Below are 23,533 nucleotides of genomic sequence, written 5' to 3'. Positions count from 1 at the left end.
GCCAATGCAGGAATCCATACCCTGCCCTGTAACCACAGATTTTTAACAGGGCCGACTGACCTCCTCTTATCATCAAGACCCATCCCATACGGTCTCCTCTCATACTGCCATGTTAATATGATTTTTGTAAATACTTGGTAGTGGACTTGGATAAAATGTCCGTCTCCAACCAGATAATGTATTCGTTGCCATGCCCGGAGAAGCTTTCCCAGCGTAATAGAAGAATAAACGTGTTTGTAATAAGGTGATGCAGAATATGTATGTGACATATATGAAGGGTGGCAGCATGGTTAAGGGTACCCGTTTCGTAAACCGTCACGTCACAGAAAGCATCGGGAGGGCACCTGCATGAAAACCACCACATCACCGAGAAAGCAACGTCCTAAGCATCAGGGACCAGCAGGATGTTACTATATAGTGGGAATAGGATTTCTGAAATCTTTTTTTCGATTGTGCACTTCTTATGTTTAATGCTCCGTTAAGTTTCTGTAATTGGTTATATTTACAGGCAAGAAAGATTACCCAGTTTCATCTCTCTACACATGTTCAGTCTTCTGCTCCATCTAAGTCAGGTTCTAACCTTTCCCCTATCCCATCCATCTTTCTTCTTTACATACTGTGTCTTACGTCTGTCTCTTTTTTTCCGTGCTGCACAGAGGAGTCCCAGGAAGGTGAGGTGCTGTCACGTCCATCTCCTCCCATGGGTCACAATTCAGTACTGAAAGGAATAACGGAATTTGCCATATAGTGAACACTGCTTCTGCAGAACCCAAACTAATGTTTTACATCTTGTCCGGTCCTGGTGTGAACAGTAACTGCTCAGTGTGTTGCATCAGGCGGGACAGATCTCCAGGGCCCTAAACTACGACACTTCACTAAAGTCTCTCTTTTTGGGAAACCTTAAAAACTAGAAAACTTTATAAATTGGGAATAGTTCTTTAAGTTGTTGTGGAATTGGAGAAGCCCATTAAAGTATCCTTCCTGTGATATTTTTTTATTTTCCCCCTTTTTTTGACACTATGTTTAGGTGTCATGAAGGTATTGGCATACTCACTGGTTTCAGCCGCGCTCTGGCCCTTGGTAGCATCCCGTGACTGCTGCTGTAACCTGCTGGATCACTGTGTGGAGTGGCACTTACTCTGTGTAAGTCTATGAGAGTCAGATTGGGGGCCTTTAGTCCTCATACACTTGCATTGAGAAAATTAAAAAATTGACCACAAAGCAAGCACTGTGATTCGGGAGGTCACAGACCGTCACATGGTACCACAATGGACCAGAGCACCGCTGAAGCTGGAAGACTGACCGGTGAGTATGCTACTACCTCCCTGTTAGAATTTGCCAGTAATACAAATACATGTTCACAGTACATAAAGCATTTTGTCTGAGCACCTGGGGCATATCTATAGTTGCTGAAACTACATCTCCCATGATGGGACAGTGCAAAGACAGTCGCTTCTGGTCACTTATCTACGGAGCAGGTGTTGAACTGCACCCTTAGGATATTGCCACTCAGCCTGGTGCCAGGGAGCACATAACCTGACCCCAGAATGTGATATCACTGCTGGCATCCATCTCGGGTGCTGGAATAGGATGCCGGCACTTTCGGGTAAATCACAGTGGTCCTGGCACCCACGTCACCACTTGCACAAATGCTGTGAACGTGACTAAATTTCAAAGCAACTTCCTTAAACTGTTGAATGGAAGCTTTTAAAAAAGAAATGTAAATAAAACATTTGGACTACCCCCTCTAAACATTTCCATTAAGGTGTGTAACTGCTGCTGGAGGTGTTCATGTTTTGTAGAAAAATTGCAGGAAAATGCAAAGTTAGAGTTCTCAATAGGTCTCCTTTTCACAGGCATATTGTACCCATATTTAAAGAGTTTGGCGCTACTTTTTTTTTATGTTTTAATAACTTATCCTAAAATTAAGTCATCAATATCTGATCTATGGGGGTGCGACACGCAGCACCCCAGCTGATTGGCTGTTGCTGTTTGGTGATCGGAAGTTCTCAGATGCTGCCAGAACAGAGCTGCGCCAACCTTTCTATTGTGGCCGCAGCTGGTTACTGCAGTGCCAACGCCTCTTTCATTTGAATCGGGGGTGGAGCTGCAGTACTTGGCCACTATAGTTTTGATGGAGCTACTGTGTTCATGCACCATCTGAGAACTTCTGGCAACAGCTGATTGGCGAGGGGTGCCTAGTGTCGCACCCCCACTGATGTAAAAAAGTAGTGGCCAAACCCTTTTAACTGTCTGTATTTTTAGTGCAACATCCAGACCGTATCCTTTTGAATCCACAGTGTCGTAGATCCCGTGGCATCATTACTATTTCTGCCGTGGTCCTTAAGTTGCTAGCAGCCTAAAAGCGGTGTTCTGTAAATCTGGCCACAAATATGCCATATTCTGATTCCTATAGCAGTTCTATAGCGAATTTATGGAAGCTCTTTCTGTAGGTCGTATGGCTGATTATGACTTCTCAATTTCTATGACACACAGCCAATGTCGACGATCATATAAAGTGCAACAAAAACTTTTCATGCCTGAATTGTGCCTCCTGCTCCATCCAGAACTACTCATCCATCCATTCTTCTACTAATCTCCTGTTCCTAACTAACCACTCCGTGTTCTAGGTATTCTCCAAACTCTATGAAGTTTGTAAGTGCCGGCTGCCCCGCCGGGCATTACAGTCTACCCAGCGACACAGAAGGTCATCGAATAACAACAAGAGGAAAAACTAAAGCCTACTCTTTCCTTTGCTTCTTTCAAGTATTTGGTTTGGATCACTGGAACAGTTAGCAGAACAGATGTACTGGGCTCATGATAACATTAACTGGTTTCTAGATGGCAGGTTTAGGAAACCAATGGCCCTCCAGCTACTGACGTACATAAATTGCCCGCATGCACCACCGACTGGAGAGCCACCGGCTGCCTTACCTCTGCCAGATGGGGATCTCCTCATATAAATCCACTACTGCTTTCGAGAAGTGTCACATAGCACAACTTTTTCATACCTTTTTTTACTTTGACCTTTTTTGTTGCATTTGTTTTAATTGTTTTAGTTTATCATTTTTTTTTTACCATTATTTTATCATTTTCCTTTCTTTTGCATCCTTTTTACACACCAGGTATTGAAGCCAATGAGTGATACCCTCATGGAAGATAATATAAGACAAACTGTGACAAACTCAATCAAGGCAGGTCTTACAGAGCAAGTAACTCAAGCTTCCCGGTTAAAGACAGACTGACAATCCTTCCCGCGACTGTATTCTTCCCTAATCTCTGCTTGTTTTTTGTACAATGAGAACTGTGTAAAATGAATACAAAATAAACCAAAGTTTACAATTACCACTGCTGGTGTAGTAGAGGGTGGCACATCATTATTTACAGGCGTAAATCAGTTTCCCACTTGAAAAACCTATACAATCGTTAGTCCAGTCATGGAAGCAGCTTTGCCCACCAGTGGCAAAATTCTGTTTGGGAAGTGGTGCCCCACTAGCTCAGAGGTGCACCTCTAGTAAGTCGATCCCGAATGGTACCGTCCAGGACTATGGCGGCCCACTAATGCTTACGGTTCGGTTTACATGGCTGAGCACCACTGGCTTTGTGTCCAGGTTAAATTCTTGTGCCATTTCTTAAAGAGGTTGTCCACTACTATACAGAAGGCCCCATCGATGTAAACAGTGGAAATAAGATTTTTTGTAAGTACCTTGCACTGTCATTCTTGCCTGTGAGCAGCGCTATCGCTGACCTCTCATTAGGCATCATGTGACCCAGCTGACATCCACTGATGTCAAGTTCAGGCTGCAGCCAGGCGTGACCCAGTGCCGCTCTTGATTGATGGGCTGTGGGCAGGGTTTCACCGCACGTCACAACCTAGTATCCACCACGCGCTTTGCCAATGAATATAGAGGGGGAAAGCGCGCTGTGGATGCTGGGCTGTGACATGTGTTGAAACCCCTCCTACAGCCCATCAATCAAGGGCGGCGCGCGTCACTGGGTCACCCCCGGCTGCAGCCGGAACTTAACATGATATCAGCTGATGTCAGCCGGGTCACATGATGCCTAGTGAGCAGTCAGCGATAGCGCCGCTCACAGGCAAGAATGACAGTGCAAGGTACTTGCAAAAAGTCTTCTTTCCACTGTTTACATTGATGGGGCCTTCTGTATAGTAGTGGACAACCTCTTTAGGTCTGTGTAGCATTCTTGGAATTTACGTGTTTCATAGAGTCAAATTCTATTTTAAAAAAATGAATGTAATGTTCATTTATAATTTTAATATTTATATTCCGTTATATTAAGAATGTCATCTATGATAGACAATTGCGTTCTAAATAAATGGATTGCTTGATTCACTGCCTTTTTCGTGTACATGTCCCCTTTAGTTCCGTGTGTCCATAGATATAGCTTGCTGTATGGAAGGATTTTTATTTTTTTTTTCTTCTCTCTTCCTTCCTCTCAAACCTGCCATAACACAGTTGCATATCAGGCACAGTGAATTTTTTTTCTTTCCCATTTTTTGGCCTTTATGTAAATACTGTATGCTGTTAATTTTATTGGGGGTTGAGGGTGGGGAGGGCATCAGTCCATCCATTAGCATAGCTACAGCTTTAGAAAGTTGCAATCATCTGTACAGCATTAGTTATTTTCTATACAAGAACAGATAGGGCATGTATATGATATATAAATAATATAAATACCAATTTTGTATCAAGTTTTTGTAGTCCATGCCAAATCATGTAGGCTAAGTTGAGTCCCTGCACAGGGACCGTTTGTGGCTCTTGTAAGTGTGTGAATGCATCATCCAATCTCAAGTTTTGATATATTTGTGATAATTACCTGCCTTGATCACTGCTGTCTCAACCCGATGGGCCGAGAAGAAAAATGAGCATTTTGTTGTGAATCTTTGTCCTGTTTAAAATGGAAAGCTGTTTCCTGTAATTTATTTTCAGAATGATTAAAATCTGTTGTATATATGGCACATCAAGCCGTGTGGCGTCTTCTTTGTATAGCCGGATTTGTTGGTAGTTTTTTTTTTTTTCCTCCTACAATATAAGTAGTGTGATAAATTATGTAATAATGAAAGAGCAGAGACCCCGATTGCAGTGATGTCACTTACTGGGCTGTGTTTTTCTGTTTCAGCATAAGCAGTGTTTTATCAGCAGGAGATTATCATGACGGGACTACTTGGCTCGTGCAGGGTAGTCCAACCACTCCCCCAGCACTGATTAGCTGCTCTGTCACTATACAATGTGCACAGAAAGCTGTGGTGTGGGGGGGGATTATACACAGCTCAACATCTGAACTCTGCTGGATCCGCAGCAGAGAAAACGGACTACCATAACTGCTGTACCCAGTAAGCAAAGTGATACATCACAGGAATCGGGGTCTCTGTCCCTACCTTATGGTGCTGTGAGGTTACATAACAAAAACTTACTCACAGATTCCCTTTAATGCAAATTGGCAGTGGGAGTGGTGCCAGCGCGGGTTCATTCACTGCTCTGTGTATCGAGAGTGGCGGCTGTAACTGTGCCCCCGCCCCTGACTGACAGCTCGATCAGCATTAGGGTCCGCGATAAGGTCTACAGCCTCTACATCTGATGCCTACAGTGCCTTGAAAAAGTATTCATACCCTGTGAACTTTTCCACATTATTTCATGTTACGCTCAAACTTAAATGTATTTTATTGGGATTTCATGTGAAATGCCAACACAAAGTAGCAAATATTTGTGAAGTGTAAAGGAAATGATACATGGTTTTCTAAATGTTTAAAAAATATAAGTGAAAATTGTGATGTGCATTTATATTCAGCCCCCCTGCGTCAATACTTTGTAGGACCACCTATCACTGCTATTACTGCTGCAAGTCTTTTGGGGTCTGTCTCTACCCGCTTTGCACATCTACAGGCTGAAATTTTTGCCCATTCTTCTTGGCAAACTAGATCTAGCTCAGTGATTGAATGGAGAACGTCTGTGAACAGCAATTTACAAGTCTCCTCAGATTCTCAATGAGATTTAGGTCTGGACTGTGGCTGATCCGTTCACACACATGAATATGCTTTGATCTAAACCTTTCCATTGTAGCTCTGGCAGTATGTTTAGGGTTGTTGTCCTGGAAGGTGAACTTTCAGGGCTGTGGAGTCAGTAAGGCTGCGTTCACACATTGCGTATTTTCTCGCGCTTTTTTGCGCGCGCTTTTTCAAAATACGCAATGTGCTTTGTGTCTGCCAGCAAAGTGAATGGGAAATTCACTTTGCCGTTCAGACACTGCGTGATTTTACGCAGCGGGAAAGCGCAGCTGCGTAAAGAATTGACATGTCAATTCTTTGCGCAGTTGCGTCCTGCGCTTTCTCCTATTGTGCCCGTTATAAGCGATGGAATTACGCAGCGGTGTTCACACACTGCGTAATTCCAGCGCTTTTTGATGGAGGCGCAGGAGAAACACTGGATACTCACCTATCCGATGGATGGGAGAGGCGTCCGCTCCCACCGCTGCCAGCATCTTCAGTGAAGCGATGACAAGCCAGCGTTCGCACCGGTCCCGCCGCTTGCAGCTTCCTGCAAGTGGCGGCTTGTGATCGCTTTACGGCAGGAAGCTGCAAGCGGCGGGACCGGTGCGAACGCTGGCTTGTCATCGCTTCACTGAAGATGCTGGCAGCGGTGGGAGCGGACGCCTCTCCCATCCATCGGATAGGTGAGTATCCATAGTTTTTTTTTCTTTTAAAGCAGTGTATGTGCTGCAGCCAGAAGCTGTCTGTACATACACTGCTAGGGGACACTCACACACACGACACATAGACACAGACAGGACACACAGACATTACATTACATACAGGTGTCCATCCTCACACTTCATTTCTCCTGCACCTCCGTAAAAAAACGCAGGTAAAAAAAGCAGGAAATACGCACGTGTAAAAATACGCAGGAAAAAAAGCAATGTGTGAACGCAGCCTAAGCCAAACCTCCAATCCCTCAATTTCCCCGACTCCACAGCCCTGACTCCCTACTGAGCATGTACATAAAGTGGCTTTTTGCAAACTACAAGCGGGACTTCTTATGGCTTGCTTTCAAAAATGGCTTTCTTCTTGTCACTCTTCCATAAAAGCCAGATTTGTGGAGTATACTAAGGCTAGGGTCAAACTAGTGCATAAAAAAAATTGGTCCCATTCTCATTCCGGAGAATGGGCTCTTTTTTCTTTTTTTACTTTTTTTTTTTTTTTCCCCTCACTTGTCATTTGTGTGCAGTCCAATATGCAATCCATTTTTTTTACTCAGCAGCTATTAACCTTTTACAGGACCACTTACAGCTTCCCATATTACAGAATTGCAATGTATGCAATTTTTTTTTCTTTCTTGCACCCATCCGATTTTTGGAGTTAAATCGCAGCATGCTGTGATTTTTTTTTTTTTTTTTAAACTCACGCTGACTACAGCTGAGAAAAAATACTCAGACCTGCACTGCCTCATTCAATAACATTGGTCCGAATGCAATACCTTTTATTTTTGTCACATTACACTCGTCAAATTTATACAGTCGTGTGAGCGAGCCTTATTAATAGTTCTCCTATGGACAGTTCACCCCACCTGAGCCGTGGTTCTCTGCAGCTTCTCCAGAGTGACCATGGGCCTCTTGGCTACTTCTCTAATTCGTGCTTTCCTTGCTTGGGATGTCCATTCAGGTTGACAACCATTTCTTCGTAGGTTTACAATTGTGCCATACTCATTCGATTTATGGATGATGGTTTGAACAATGCTCCATGAGATGTTCAGAGCTTGGGCTATTTTTTTTTTTTAGAACTTAACCATGCTTTACTCTCATCCACAACTTTATCCCTGACCTGTCTTGTGTGTTCCTTTGGTTATCATGATGCTGTTTGATCCCTAATGTTCTCAAACAAAGCTGTGAGGCCTTCACAGAACAGCTGTAGTTATACTGAGAAATTACATAAAGGTTGACTCAATTTACTAATTATGTGACGTCTAGAGGCAATTGGTCACTCAGGATTTTATTTACAGGTACTAGACGACTGGGCTGAATAGCACAATTCTCAGATTTATATTTTTAAAATAATTAGAAAAACATGTATCATTTCCTTTACACTTTGTGTTGGAATATCACATAAAATCCCAATAAAATATATTTGTTTGTAGGTGTAACTTGAACAAAATGTGGAAATGTTCATAGGGTATGAGCCCTGCATATCTCGCTTTCTATTGGAAAATGTGAGGAAGTTTCTATATATCGCAGGATAAGTCGCTAAACAAACCAATAGTATCTTCATCACAGCAAGTGGACGTTGTGGTCGTATGATATGTTAAGTTGGAATAGTTGATGCTATATAAGCAACAGGTCACACATAAAACTGCCTGCTCCTTTTATAAATGATGGCCATGACTGTGGCTTTATATGGGCCCGATTCACAAAAGTACAGCTTTGTTCATGCCGGTCTTAATGAGGGGGCATACTGGAGTCAGGCTCTCCTGATTCATAAATAGGTCCACTCCTCTTCATGAATCTGGATAGTCTGACAAGTGTCTTGCACCTCCATACGCCACACCAGAAATCTTACTCCAGTCAAGTATTGGAGTGAGATTTCCAGCATAGGGAAAGCCAAGGCTCATCATGAATTAGATAAGTTGTGGCGTCCCACCCCAGCTTAGCCCATTTTGAAGCTGGGAGAAACTGGCGTGGAAACGCCTAAATTTGCTTCTAAATTTTGTGAATTTTCAAAGTGATTACTCCTAAATTCTGGCACAAAAGCTTTGATGAATTGGGCCCTTTGTTTCCAAGATCTAGTAAATTCTCTGATGCCCCCTAAATGATGTATATGATCCTTTTGCAGTATGATTTTTGTTTATGTAGGAATAATACCATAATTTTGCCTAAAAGTCATGCATGTTTTGTTATAGGGCTTCTATGGATTGGGAAATACTTCTGCTTTCATTCTAGATTCATTTCATTTAAAGAGGTTGTCCAATACTTTTAGTATTCATCAGTCATGGTCTGGCACCCCCGTCGATCAGCTGTTGGCGTCAGTCACCGGACAGAAATACCCACTTGCGGAGCTGGCTGTCTTCTAATAGTGGTCGCCGCTGGGTACTACACATTTGCATCATATTGATTTGAATAGTAGGTGGATGTGCATTACCATGCCTCGGCCACTGATTAGCATTGATGACCTAGCCTTGTCGAACAGGCAATCTCTGCATGTGTCACAGCTGTCTAACAGCCGTGACACTTGCAGCCGCGGCGACAGTAAAAAATGCCGAGCACGCCAAAAGGGTTAATGAAACATACTTGCTCATCACTAATAAGAATGTATTACCATGTCCATATTTTTATAGCCGATGTTCAGGCCATAGTTCCCAGCCCAATTGCATGTGTCCTGACCTGAGCAAACAGTCTCATACAGTGATGAAAAGTAGGCATTAGACCTACCAGTAATAGGGTTTCCAGGAGTCCCTCATGACAGCACCCTCAGGAGGTCGTTCTTCATATACTTGACAGGGACAGGAAACACACAATAGGTTAAAAGGCCCCTCCCTCCACCCCTACTCCAGTGATTTTTCAAGTACCCCACCAGGATGGATGCAACTCTATTTTATTTGCTTTCCTACAATCTGTTACCGTCACTTAGCCGTTTGGAATATTTTAGGGAGGGAATGTAATGGGTGCTGTCATGAGGGGGACTCCTGGAAACCCTTTTACCGGTAGGTCTAATGCCTATTTTCCAGGACGTCCCTCCTGACATCACCCTCAGGAGAATACCAGAGTATACATTTTAGGGTAAGACCACTGTCTGGAGGACCTTCTTTACGAAGGCCATTTTTTGACCTGATAAAATGTCCAATTTATAATGTCTGCAGAAGGTGCTCAGATTTGTCCATGTTACCGCTTTGCAGATTTGGTCTACCGAGGCTCCAGCTCTTTCTGCCCAAGATGTGGATATAGCTCTGGTGGAATGGGCTCTGATGTTCTCTGGAGGGGATTTCTCTTCAGATGAATAGGCCAGCCTTATTACAGATGTGACCCATCTTGCCAATGTTGATTTGGTAGCCTTTTTTCCCTTATTCTTCCCTCCAAACTGTATGAACAGGTTGGAGTCTATGCGCCAGTCTTTTGTGACTTCTAAGTACTGTAGAACCACCCTTCTAACATCTAGCAAATGAAAGGTTAATTCTTGATCATTTTTTGTAGCCCTGGCAAAAAGAAAGCAAGATCACCTACTGATTCATATGGAAAGGGGTTACTACTTTTGGCAAAAAGGCTGGGTCTAATCTGAGGATAATACAGTCGTCTAGGCATCTAAGGTATGGGTCTTTTATTGAGAGCCTGAATCTCTCCTATCCGTCTTGTTATAGTAATTGCCACTTAGAACACAGTTTCAAGGGAGAGAAATTTTATGCTCGACTCCTGAAGGGGCTCGTAAGGCTTGTCACAAACTCCTCAGGACTATGTTTAAGTCCCATGGTGGGACATCGGATTTAATTGTTGGTCTTAATCTTGTTGTGGCCTTAATGAATCTTTCGACCCATGGATGGCGGGCTAGCGGGTAATCCATGAAAGCACTCAATGTTGCAACCTGCACTTTTAAGGTGCTGGGGCTTAGGTCTTTCTCAAAACCCATCTGTAAAAATTGTAATACTTTAGGAAAGTCTGGATCCAAACTCTCTGTTGTTTGCTAATATTGTGAACAGAATTTCTTCCAAATTTTTGTGTAGATCGCCAAAGTCACTAGCTTCCTACTATTTTGCATTGTTGAGATGACCGAATCTGGCAGCCCTCTAGAGCTTAGAATCTGCCTTTCAGGATCCAGGCCGAAAGTTGGAGAAATTTCAAATCTGGGTGGTATATCGGACCCTGAAATAGCAAGTCCTGTCTCTCTGGAAGGATTATTGGATCTTCCAAGGACATCTTCAGTAAGGGGAACCACCTTCTCCTGGGCCAGAAAGGTAGGATTATCACCATGGCCTGATCCTCCTGAATCTTTCTTAGTACGAACAGTATACAAGAAGAGAAGAACTTGGGATGGCGCTTCCGTTTGAATGTGGAGATCTGACCCCTGGTATGGAGGCTGTCATGAGACCCAGGATCTTCATATATTCTCGGATGGAGACTTTTGATTTTTTCCCGAAATCCTCAATTCTGTCTCTGAGCTCCTTTTGTTTCTATTCCAGTAGGAAGGACATCTGCTGTTTCAAGTCTAGGAGGATTCCCAAAAGATTTTCTTTCTTTTCTGGAATAAGGTGTGATTTTTCCCAGTTTATAGTCCACCCCAGATTTTTTAGGGTCAGGATGGTTGAGGTTAGTCTGGCTCTTACTTGCTGCTGAAATACTGCCAACACGAGGAAGTCGTCCAGGTATTGAACTATTAATATCCCTTGTTCTCTGAGAAATGCCATTACTTCGGACATTAGTTTGGTAAAGATACGTGGGGCAGAGGAAAAACCAAATGGAAGACAAGTGAATTGGTAATGTAATATGGTGTCGTCTTCTCTTAGTGCAAATCGTAGATATTTTTGGCTGTGATGGTGAATAGGTACATGATTAGACCTCAAGGAGGCATCTTTTGTGCACATCACCATTTTCTGTCTGATTAGGGGAATTGTCGATCTGATTGATTCCATCTTGAATTTTTTGTAAACAACTGATCTGTTTAGGGATTTTAGATTTATAATCGTGCAATAATCGCCCTCAGGTTTTTTTTTTATTGAAAAAAGACTTGAGTAGTAACCCAGGAACCGTTCTGCCTCTGGCACTGGTATCACTGCTCCTGAGTCTGTCAGATTTCCCACATCTATCAGTAGTCGTTTGGAGACCTGAGGAGACTGATTCGTTGTTAAGTGGAATTTTCCTTGCAGGATCTGTTTGAATTCTATTTTGTAGCCTTCTGCAATGGATTCAAGAATCCATGGACTGTTGGATACTTCTATCTATGCCCTGCTGAAATGTTGGAGTCTTCCTCCCACTTTCCTGGCGTCATTGTCTACGCGGGTTAACATTTGTAACGGGAAGGGAATTTCTTGCTTTACCTCCCTTATGGTAGCTCCACCTACCCAACTTTTCATTCCCGGAATGTTCCATCCTCTGTGGGTAACGTGGGCTCCGAAAGCATGATGCTTTCTTAGGTTTTTCCTTCGGAAAACCATTCTTTTCATCAGAGGCTTTCTCCAGTATCTCATCCAATACTGGACCAAATACACAAAGGCCCAAAAAGGGAATGGCACATAATTTGCTTTTAGAGTGACTATCCCCTGACCAGGTTTTTAGCCATATTGCCCTTCTAGATGCGGTAGAAAGCGCCCCGTTTCGGGCAGCAAATCTAATTGACTCCGCCGAGGAGTCGGCCATAAATCCCGTTGCCATCTTAAGTAGCAGAATGGAGTCTACTATTTCCTCCCTTGAAGTCTTCATCTTTAGATGACCTTCCAGCTGCTCCACCAATATAACCATGGACCTCGCGATCGAAGTAGATGCAATATTGGCTTTAATTATTGCAGCAGAGGTTTCCCAGGTCTTTTTGAGGAGACTGTCTGCCTTCCTATCCATAGAATCTTTTAGACATGATGAGTCCTCAAATGGAATGGATGTCTTTCTCGCTACTCTGGCTATTGTGATATCCATTTTGGGGGCCTCTTCCCATAATTTTGTGTCTTCTGATTCGAATGGCAGGCGAGATTTGAAGCTTCTGGGAATGACTAGATTCTTTTCCACGTCCTCCCATTCCTCCAGAACCATAGCCTTGATGTGATTGTTAATAGGAAATACCCTGTTCATGCGGGTTCTCAACCCTCCAAACATCTCATCTTGTACGGACGAGGGTTGGTAAGTGTCTTCTACTTGCATAGTGTTCCTCACTGCAGATAAAAGCGTATCGGTATCTTCCCAGGAGAAGAGGTATTTTTTCTTTTCCTCTGGGGGAACTGAGATGGATTCTTCCCTGTCCTGATCAGGATTAGAGAAATCTAATAACTCTTCCTCCTCTGAACTGGACTCTAAACTCCCAACGTGGCCTTTTCTGACTGGGCTCATCCTGAGGTGTTTGTTGAGAGACTAGATCCGGGACTGTAGTTTGGACTTCCTCTCTCACTAGGGGAGTGACGGTACAGGGGTAGCACTACTGCAGCAAGGCATGTCCCCTGAAAGCCGGAGGAGTGTCAGCTCCAGTAAAGAGGGAAATAGGAGAGTAGGGCAGGCCAGGCAGGTGCTGGTAGTGGGGGACTCAATTATTAGGGGAACAGATAGGGCAATCTGTCACAAAGACAGGGATCGTCGAACAGTGTGCTGCCTACCTGGCGCTCGAGTCCGGCACATTGCTGATCGGGTTGACAGATTACTGGGAGGGGCTGGTGAGGACCCAGCGGTCATGGTGCACATTGGCACAAATGACAAAGTTAGAGGTAGGTGGAAGGTCCTTAAAGATGATTTCAGGGAATTAGGCTGCAAGCTGAAAGCAAGGACCTCCAAGGTGGTATTCTCTGAAATACTACCGGTACCATGTGCCACGCCAGAGAGGCAACGGAAGATTTGGGAGATAAATAAGTAGCTCAAGAACTGGTGTAGGAAGGAGGGATTTGGGTTCCTGGAGAACTGGGCCGACTTCTCAGTTGGCTACAGACTCTACGCTAGGGACCGGCTGCATCTTAATGGGGAGGGTGCAGCTGTGCTGGGGGAGAAAATGGCTAGAAGGTTGGAGGAGTGTTTAAACTAGGGATTGGGGGGGAGGGTATTCATTTTATAGGTGGGGAAGATAGTGCAGATAGTGACCTGGGTACAAATAAAGAAATTGGGGGTGGGGTTAGAACAGTCAATATAGTAAGAAGGAATAGAGGTACAGAGAGATACATAAAATGCATGTACACTAATGCCAGAAGCCTCACCAACAAAATGGAGGAATTAGAATTAATTTTGTTGGAAAATAATTATGACATGGTAGGGATATCTGAGACGTGGCTGGACGAGAGCCATGACTGGGCAGTTAATTTACAGGGCTATAGTCTGTTCAGAAATGACCGTACAAACAAGCGAGGTGGGGTGGGGGTGTTTATATGTAAAATCATCCTTAAAACCTGTCTTGCGGGAGGATATATGTGAATCTAATGAAAATGTAGAGTCCCTGTGGGTGGAGATAAGGGGAGGGGGAAAAAATAATAAATTACTGATAGGGGTTTGTTATAAGTCTCCAAAAATAATGGAAGTAGCGGAGAATATCCTCGTAAAGCAAATAGATGAAGCAGCGACTCAAGGAGAAGTCATTATTATGGGAGACTTCAACTACCCTGAAATACATTGGGGGACAGAAACATGTAGTTCAAGCAAAGGAAATAGGTTTTTGACTACTATGAGAGACAATTACCTTTCACAACTGGTTCAGGACCCAACAAGAAGGGGGGCACTGCTAGAACTAATATTAACCAATAGGCCAGACCGCATATCAAATATACGAGTTGGGGGTCACTTGGGTAATAGTGATCACAAAATAATACGTCTTCATGTAACCTTTAATAAGATGTGTAGTAGAGGGGTTACAAGGACACTAAACTTCAGGAAGGCAAATTTCCAACGATTAAGAGATGATCTTAGTGCAATAAACTGGGACGATATCCTGAGACATAAAGCCACACAAGCAAATGGGAGACATTTATTAACATCCTGAATAGGACCTGTGCACAATATATACCCCTTGGGAATAAACATGCTAGAAATAGGAGGAAACCACTATGGCTAAATAGAGCTGTAAGGGGCGCAATAAGTGACAAAAACAAAGCATTTAGAGAACTAAAGCAAGTAGGACAGTGATGAGGCATTAAATAAATATAGAAAATTAAATTAATTATGTAAAAAACAAATCAAGGCAGCAAAGATTGAGGCAGAGAGAATCATTGCCAGAGAAAGTAAAAATAACCCCAAAATATTCTTTAACTACATAAATAGTAAAAAACTAAAAAATGATAGTGTTGGCCCCCTTAAAAATAGTCTGGGTGAAATGGTGGATGAGGATGAGGAAAAAGCCAATATGCTAAATGATTTTTTTTCAACCGTATTTACACAAGAAAATCGCATGACAGAAAACATGATTAGTGATAACAAAAATTCTCCAGTAAATGTCACTGTCAGCAGGAAGTATGGCGGCGTCTAAAAATCACTAAAGTTGACAAATCCCCGGGCCCGGATGGGATACACCCGCGAGTACTGCAGGAATTAAGTAATGTGATAGATAGACCATAATTTTTAATCTTTAAAGATTCCATAATAACAGGGTCTGTACCACAGGACTGGCGTATAGCAAATGTGGTGCCAATATTCAAAAAGGGGACAAAAACTGAACTTGGAAATTATAGGCCTGTAAGCTTAACCTCTACTGTGGGTAAAATCCTGGAGGGTTTCCTAAGAGATGCTATGATAGAGTATCTGAAGAAGAATAACCTCATGACTCAATATCAACATGGGTTTACGAGGGACCGTTCCTGTCAAACTAATCTGATCAGTTTTTATGAGGAGGCAAGTTCTGGACTGGACCAAGGAAATGCAGTGGATGTTGTGTATATGGACTTTTCAAAAGCTTTTGATACGGTTCCACACAAAAGGTTGATACATAAAATGAGAACAATGGGGATAGGGGAAAATATATGTATGTGGGTTAAGAATTGGCTCAGTGATGGGAAACAAAGGGTGGTTATTAATGGAACACACTCAGACTGGGTCTCGGTTAACAGTGGGGTACCACAGGGGTCAGTATTGGGCCCCCTTCTTTTTAACATATTTATTAATGACCTTGTAGGGGGCATACAGAGTAATATTTCAATATTTGCAGATGACACTAAAGTCTACAGGGTAATCAATACAGAGGAGGACAATTTTATATTACAGGAGGATCTATGTAAACTAGAAGCTTGGGCTGATAAATGGCAAATGAGCTTTAATGGGGATAAATGTAAGGTAATGCACTTGGGCAGAGGAAATAAAATGTATAATTATATGCTTAATTGTAAAACACTGGGCAAAACTGTAACTGAAAAAGACCTGGGTGTATTGGTGGATGACAAGCTCACGTTTAGTGGCCAGTGTCAGGCTGCTGCTGCAAAGGCAAATAAAATAATGGGATGCATTAAAAGAGGCATAGATGCTCATGAGGAGAACATAATTTTACCTCTATACAAGTCATTAGTGCGACCACACTTAGAATACTGTGTACAGTTCTGGTCTCCGGTGTATAAGAAATACATAGCTGAACTAGAGCGGGTGCAGAGAAGAGCGACCAAGGTTATTAGAGGACTGGGGGGTCTGCAATACCAAGACAGGTTATTACACTTGGGGTTATTTACTGTGGATAAAAGAAGGCTTAGGGGTGATCTTATTACTATGTACAAGTATATGAGGGGACAGTACAAATACCTTTCTACTGATCTTTTTACTCTGAGGCCTGAGACGGGGACAAGGGGGCATCTTCTACGTCTGGAGGAAAGAAGGTTTAATTATAATCACAGACGGGGATTCTGTACTGTAAGAGCAGTGAGACTATGGAACTCTCTGCCGCATGATGTTATAATGAGTGATTCACTGTTAAAATTTAAGAAGGGCATGGATGCCTTTCTTGAAAAGTATAATATTACAGGTTATAAATACTAGATTCCTTGATAGGGCGTTGATCCAGGGAACTAGTCTGATTGTCGTATGGAGTCAAGAAGGAATTTTTTTCCCCAGTGTGGAGCTTAATGTTTGCCACATGGGTTTTTTTTTTGCCTTCCTCTGGATCAACATGTTAGGCTGTGGGTTGAACTAGATGGACTTAGTCTTCCTTCAACCTTAAAAACTATGTATGTTACTATGGCTCTCAAGTCAGACATAAAGGAGGAATGCTCTTCCTTAACTACTATGGCGATATAAACGGAGCATAGCTGTTTCCCATATGTGTGCGGTAGTTTCTTATTACAGATGGCACATCTCCTTTTCTTAGGAGCTGATGTCGTGATGTCGTCATGTCTCTTTTAGGCGTCTCCTTGTCCTAAAATGACAAGGAGCACCAGATTTTTACTACCGTAGACAGATGGGAACAGGAGACAAGAGGGGAACTATCCAGTAGACTTACTCCAGCTGAACCTCTAGTCCAAGTATCAGAGCGACCAGTGGTTAGACCTTCCATTACTGGTGATCTGGCTGTCTGATAACCTCAGTCCCCTCCCCTTCTTTAAATAGCATTCCTCACCTGTCTTCCTTCTGAATTGTCAAAAAAAAACGGCGTTTCCCCTTTAATTCTGGATTGGGGCAATTTTTTTCAAACAAACTAGAAGTGCGTTCCACGGTGGAACGCATGCCGGTTACTAGAGGTTCTCACATCGCTCCATCTGTAACCGGATGTTCTTCTGCTGCACTTGCGGCGCACGCCGGAGCTGTGCGCGGGGATGTAGCAGCTGGAACCGAGAGCCCCCTTTGCAGGAGAGACGGTTCTTCTCCCCTTGTTCAGCGGAGTGTCGGCCCCCGGATCTCGGCAGAAGGGAGGTGAGGAATGCGAGGATCCCGTCCCGATCGTCCTGCGTCCGGCTTCAGGAACTCCAGCTCCTGGCACACATGAGTCCTCTTCTGATAGGGACAGGAAAAACACTGGAGTAGAGGTGGAGGGAGGGGCCTTTTAACCTCTTGTGTGTTTCCTGTCCCTATCAACGATATGAAGGATGACCTCCTGAGGGTGCTGTCAGGAGGGACGACCTGGAAATAAGTATTTGATACACTGCCGATTTTACAAGTTTTCCCACCTACAAAGAATGGAGAGGTCTGTAATTTTTATTATGTACATTTCAACTGTGAGAGACAGAATCTAAAAAGAAAAAAACAGAAAATCACATTGTATGATTTTGTAAATAAATTTCATTTTATTGCATCAAATAAGTATTTGATCACCTACCAACCAGCAAGAACTCTGGCTCTCACAGACCTGTTAGTTTTTCTTTAAGAAGCCCTCCTACTCTGTACTCATTACTTGTATTAATTGCATCTGTTTGAACTCGTTACCTGTAGAAAAGACACCTGTCCACACAGTCAATCACACTCCAACCTTTCCACCATGGCCAGGACCAAAGAGCTGTCTAAGGACACCAGGGACAAAATTATAGACCTGCACAGGGCTGGGATGAGCTACAGGACAAGAGGCTAGCAGCTTGTTGAGAAAGCAACAACTGTTGGTGCAATTATTAGAAAATGGAAGAAACACAAGATGACTGTCAATCTTCCTCGGTCTGGGGCTCCATAGGGGATCTTGCCTTGTGGGGTAAGGATGATTCTGAGAAAGGTCAGGAATCAGCCCAGAACTACACAGGAGGACCTTATCAATGTCCAGAAGAGAGGTGGGACCACAATCTCAAACATTACCATTTGAGGTGTTCATTCCCAGTGACTTGGGTAGGGGTCGGGCCTCCCCACTTGACTGTGCCGCTACGGCGGCGGGTGTGAATTTGCGGATATCTGGGATCTCCTCTTGTAGGTGTTCATCACGGTCTTCTCCCGGAGTCTCAAAGGTTACTCTTGACAATCCATCAGCGTTGGTATTCTCTGTAGTAGAGCGAAAGCGAATCGAGAAGTTAAATTTCGCGAGCCGAACAACCCAACGCTGTTCCAGAGCCCCCAGCTTGGCAGTATCCAGATGGGCCAATGGGTTGTTATCCGTTTGCACTAGGATCTTGGCTGCCATTTGGTATTCTGCTAATTTCTCCGTTATGGCCCACGCTAAGGCGAGGAGTTCCAGCCGGAAGGAGCTGTAGTTGTGGGGGGTTCCTCTCTGTATCCCTCAAGAACCTACTGGCTTAGGCGATGACTGTTTCATGCCCGCCTTGAAGCTGAGAAAGGACTGCTCCTTGTCCATGAAGACTGCCATCCGTGTATAAGAGGAACGTCCGGTCGAAATCTGCATAGGCCAAGATGGGGGCTGATGTTAGGGCATCTTTCAATGTCTGGAAGGTCTCTTCCTGTTTCTGTTCCCAGGGTATGCCCTGATTCCTGGGCTCCCCAACAGTTTCTCTCAGCAGTTCATTCAGAGGGCTCACTATTTTCGCATAGTCTTTGATAATCCGCCGGTAGTACCTAGTCAATCCGAGGAAGGGCTTTAACTCCCGTAGGATTCTAGGTGCTGGCCAATGTTGTATCGCAGCTACTTTTGGCTTGGGAAGGCAAGATTCCATCATGAGACACCATGTGGCGCAGGTACTCGATCTCTTTCTTGAAAAGATGACACTTCTTCGGCTTTAACTTCAGGCCATGGGCCCGTAATCGTCCGAGCACCTGCCCGAGTCTGTTCAGATGTTCCTGGAAGGTAGCAGAGTACACGATGATATCATCCAGGTATATCAGAGTAGCTTCAAAGTTTAGGTCACCCAAGCACTTCTCCATCAACCACTGGAACGTCCCCGGAGCATTGGATAGTCCGAATGGCATTCTATTAAATTCAAACAGTCCCATGGGGAGTATGAACGCTGTCTTTGCCTTTTCTCCTTTTCTGCCACCGTTGCTTGCCAGTACCCGATAGCTAAATCCAGAGTAGAGACTTTTCGATACGAGGCAGGGGGGTATGAGTCTCGTACAGTGCACATGTTCAATCACCTGTAGTCCAGGCAGAAATTAAGGGTTCCGTCCTTTTTCTTGACAAGCGCCACTGGGCTCTGAATACTCTGCACTACTCCTGAATCCAACGTCTGTTTCAGCAGGGACTTCACCTCTTGGTACAGCTTAGGGGGTATCTGGCGATATCTTTCTCGAATCAGAGGAATGTCCCCTGTCGGTATCTCATGGGTGATGGCGTCCGTGCAGCCAAAGTCGTTGGCGTGATGGGCAAATGCGGCCTGGTTCTCCCACACCATTGCTTCCACGGCTTGTATCTGGTCCAAATTGAGAGCTTTTATATCCACCCCCATCTGGGTCAAGAGGGCTCGCCCATTCCATTCTCGAGTCAGTGCTCCCTTCTCTTCGGCCGTGACTGCCAGGGTCCAGACTGCATCATCTACTGGGGCCTGGGTCATTTCTCTCGGACTCAATACTTCACTTCGATGTAGGTACACCTGAGCCAGTTCCGCTCTCGGGGACTTCTCTCTGCCCCACATTCACGACTCGGATGGGTACTCTAGTGATGGGCGAGTACTAAAATGCTCGGGTGCTCGATGCTTAGGTAGAGCACATTGGAATACTCGGGTGCTTGACCCGAGCAATGAGCCCAATGTAAGTCTATGGGAAACTCGAGCATTTTCAGGCGGTTCCCCCTGGCGGTCTGCAGAGGACCTAAAAATTGCCAAAATCGATGGGAACAGTGCTCAAATGACATAAGAACAGCACGGGGAAGACCCCTGGAAGCATTTCTGACTCCCAGGTCACTTCTGTCAACAACGTTGTCAAAGGTATTACGCCACATTTATGGACTCACAATAAAACATACAAAAACGAAACCAAAATGGATTTTCCTGGGAAATATGTTAAGGATTATCCTTTCCAGGGTAATGACTTGTATGTAAAGCAAAATAAATAACCAAAAATAAAAATGCTCCTCCACACCTTGGGCTATGTTCGCACTTAGCGTTTTTGATGCGTTTTTGCACTTTTGCTTTGCTTTCAACCTTGACAAATGCATTCACCAGGAAATATCATTTTAACATTTTACAACCTTATCTGGCCATGTGGTGTGTGACACATCATCAGACACATTGGCTCTGTAAAGAGCGCCAAACATGCAGGGAGGAGACCCGAGCTCCGGCCAAGCAACCCCAGAAATACTCGGCGAGCACCGAGCATCTCGAGCAGTGAAATGCTCAGGCGAGCACCGAGCAGTAGCAAGCATGCTCGCTCATCACTAGTACTCTCCCTTCTTGGACCACTGCCAGTGTCCGGGCCACCAGGACAGTCTCGTCTATTTCACCTAGGCCCACCAGTTCAATAACCACCTCCATACATTCAAAATTGTGGAAAGTTCCCACAGGCAGTGGGAGGATGCTCTCCTGACCAGGAGGGAGGGTGAGGGACGCCCTTCCCGGCACTCGGATAATCTCCACAGACAGGTGTATCGGGACGCTTTTCTGTGTCCCACAAACATGGATCAGCCATTGAAACGCTTTCCGAGTGGGCTTATGCGGGGTGGCCTGTTTCCAGTAGCCAGGCCCCTGTTTAGTGAACATGATCTGGTCTTACTCCCACAGGATTTTCATACCCATTATCACCGGTACATCTTCTTCTTTGAATGGCTCAGGGACTAACAGGATGCCTTTCCTTTCCACATCTTGTCCACATAGCCGCACATTCATCCACACAACCCCCGTGTCTGGGAACGGTTGCTGATTAGCTGCTGTCACCCAAATTAACGTCTCCCGTTCTGGCTTGGCCATCACTTGAAAAAAACGATTGAAGTACGACTCAGGCATAGTCGTGACCTGTGATCCGGTATCTACCAAACAGTCCACTGGGATTCCTTCGAACTCGACTCACAGGATGGGACAACCTGCAACCAGATGTTCAGAGCTTTGCTGGTTGGTTTGTCCTTCTACCACCCCCCCCCCCCCCCCTGCAGTACACCCCACTACTGCAGGGACCGGAAGTTTAACGGCAGCTCTGGATTTCCCTGCAAAACACTCCGACACTCTCTAGCGAAGTGTCTTTAACTTCTACATCAAAAGTACCGGGCACCCTGACGTCCCTCTCTTCGTCCTTCGTGTGGGAGGTGCCCTTGGCATCCAATGGGCTGGTCACGGTGAAGGACGGGGGACCACTGGCGGGTGATATTGAGGAACTTGATAAAATGGCCAACCCACAGACGTTGTAGGCAAGGGACAGTAAGGGTTCAACGGACCAGTGTAAGGAGGCCCAGGTTCAGGAGCCTGAGGAAAGGTACGATAAGGATCTGCTAGGGCCGGGTATGTTATCTCAGCAGTGGAGCCAGTCCCCATCCTCTTTTCCATTTGCATCACGGTTGTAACAGCCTGAGTACGCACCACTCCGGAGGCACAACTGTCTTCTTTTCTTCGGGCCACCACTTCTGCTAATATTTGTTGAAAACTTAAGGCCGAATCCACTCTTACTCGCTCATGCAGAATCTATTTCAGGGAGGTACTGTAGAGTTCCAGAATAAATTGTTCTTGTAATATCCGGTCCACAGATCCCATGCCACCTACTCTGTCTGCCTCTTTCTTTTGTACCTCTGCAAGTACTTCACCATCTCTTTTAACGTGCTATATGTTGCTTCCGGTTGCAAGAAGACATTTCTGCGCGCCTCACCCTCCAGGGCGATCAGAGCGATTTCAACTTGTAGTTCTGGGCTGACATTATAAATCATGGCAGCGCTCTGCAATCTGGTGACCCAGTCTGTCAGTGGCATATTCTGGCCATCAAATTTGGGCAGAACACTAAACAACGTGCTCATAGGGAGGGCCCTTGCAGGGGTTCCACCATTACCTGCGGTACTCACATTAGCCACATTGCTGTCGGACATCTCCATCTCTGTAACTGTACCCTGCTCGCAGCGCCACTTGCAGTTGTGTCCAAAGAACACCGTAAGGCAGGATTCAAGTACGGCGCAGCAGACGAGAAGGCAGAAACAAAACTCTGACTTTATTGTGTACAAAGGAATTATATGCCGGGGGATGAGAATAACAGCATTTACAATGACAATATCAATAACATGAATACAGGAAGAAATAGCTGAAGCGAGCCAGAGAACTATGCTCCAGCTATGGCAATGAAAGCTCAATACAAACAGTACAAATCAAGATTCCCATACTACTCTAGGCTAGTCCCCTATCTGGCTTTCCGCTAATAGGGCCATGCTGCTACAGCGTCCTAACTAAAGAAAACTACGCTAAACCATAACACAGTTCACCGCCGGTGAATCACTCACAATTGTGCAGGTCAGGAACCGAAAGACCTCTGCTGCTTGTTTCAGACGCAGCTGTGCCAAATCAGTCACGCTTGAAACCTTTCTCCTGTATCTTGGATCTCTTTCTCTCTGCAGGTAGGCAGAACTTGTTTCACTTTCAATGTGGAGAAATGGCTGCCATTCTATGTTGTCTGTACCTCAGGCCACCAATCCTCAGGAAAGCTGTTTTACCAAAGGGATGAAGTCTTCTACTCTGGACACAGTCCTGTCAACAAATTTTGCAATAGTCCGTACTTTTATCTTTACAGGGAATAATCAGTTCCTCTTTTAGTCTCTCCTTATCAGGGAACCGGCAGAAGTCTCCCTGTTACCTCACACAGCTTCCTAGTTCATCTCTCTCTCTCAGCACACACCAAAAATAACATAAGGGGGAGGTGACTAGTCCAAAATCAAAACTCAGAGGGGACCATGATCTCTTAAAGCCGCAGTGTCATTCAATGTCTAGTAAGGGCTGGCTGACCCCCTACACTTCGGTTGGTTGGCAACTACTGGGAACTTCACCGATTGGCAGAACGAGAAACTTTCAGAATGGAATGTTGGAACCCTGCTCCATTCATTAGCTTGGCTTTTTCCAGCAGCCTCATAGAGAATGAAAGGTGTGGTTGTCAAGGATAAAAGTCCCCCCAGTCTGCCAAA

The 23,533-nt window shown here is 44.5% G+C and overlaps 1 protein-coding gene across 3 annotated transcripts in view; it reads left to right on the top strand.

Annotated features, from left to right (window-relative positions):
• Positions 1 to 3,702, top strand: part of ATL2 (atlastin GTPase 2) — a 64,996-nt gene extending 61,294 nt beyond the window's left edge. For 2 of the 3 annotated variants that reach the window (XM_073672524.1, XM_073672526.1), the window contains exons 13-14: positions 657 to 671; positions 2,631 to 3,702. In XM_073672524.1, the coding sequence (XP_073528625.1) occupies positions 657 to 671; positions 2,631 to 2,738 (123 nt within the window). In that variant the 3' untranslated portion in view covers positions 2,739 to 3,702. The remainder of the gene's footprint in view (positions 1 to 656; positions 672 to 2,630) is intronic. The other variant, XM_073672525.1, reaches the window with a different exon arrangement.
• The last annotated feature ends 19,831 nt before the right edge of the window (positions 3,703 to 23,533 follow it).

The sequence above is a fragment of the Phyllobates terribilis genome, unplaced genomic scaffold (genome assembly GCF_046119375.1).
Source record: "Phyllobates terribilis strain yellow unplaced genomic scaffold, ASM4611937v1 Scaffold_3__8_contigs__length_932513732, whole genome shotgun sequence".
Lineage (NCBI taxonomy): Eukaryota > Metazoa > Chordata > Amphibia > Anura > Dendrobatidae > Phyllobates > Phyllobates terribilis.
Note: the sequence above shows the minus strand (reverse complement) of the source record. Positions and strands in the feature narration are given on the sequence as shown.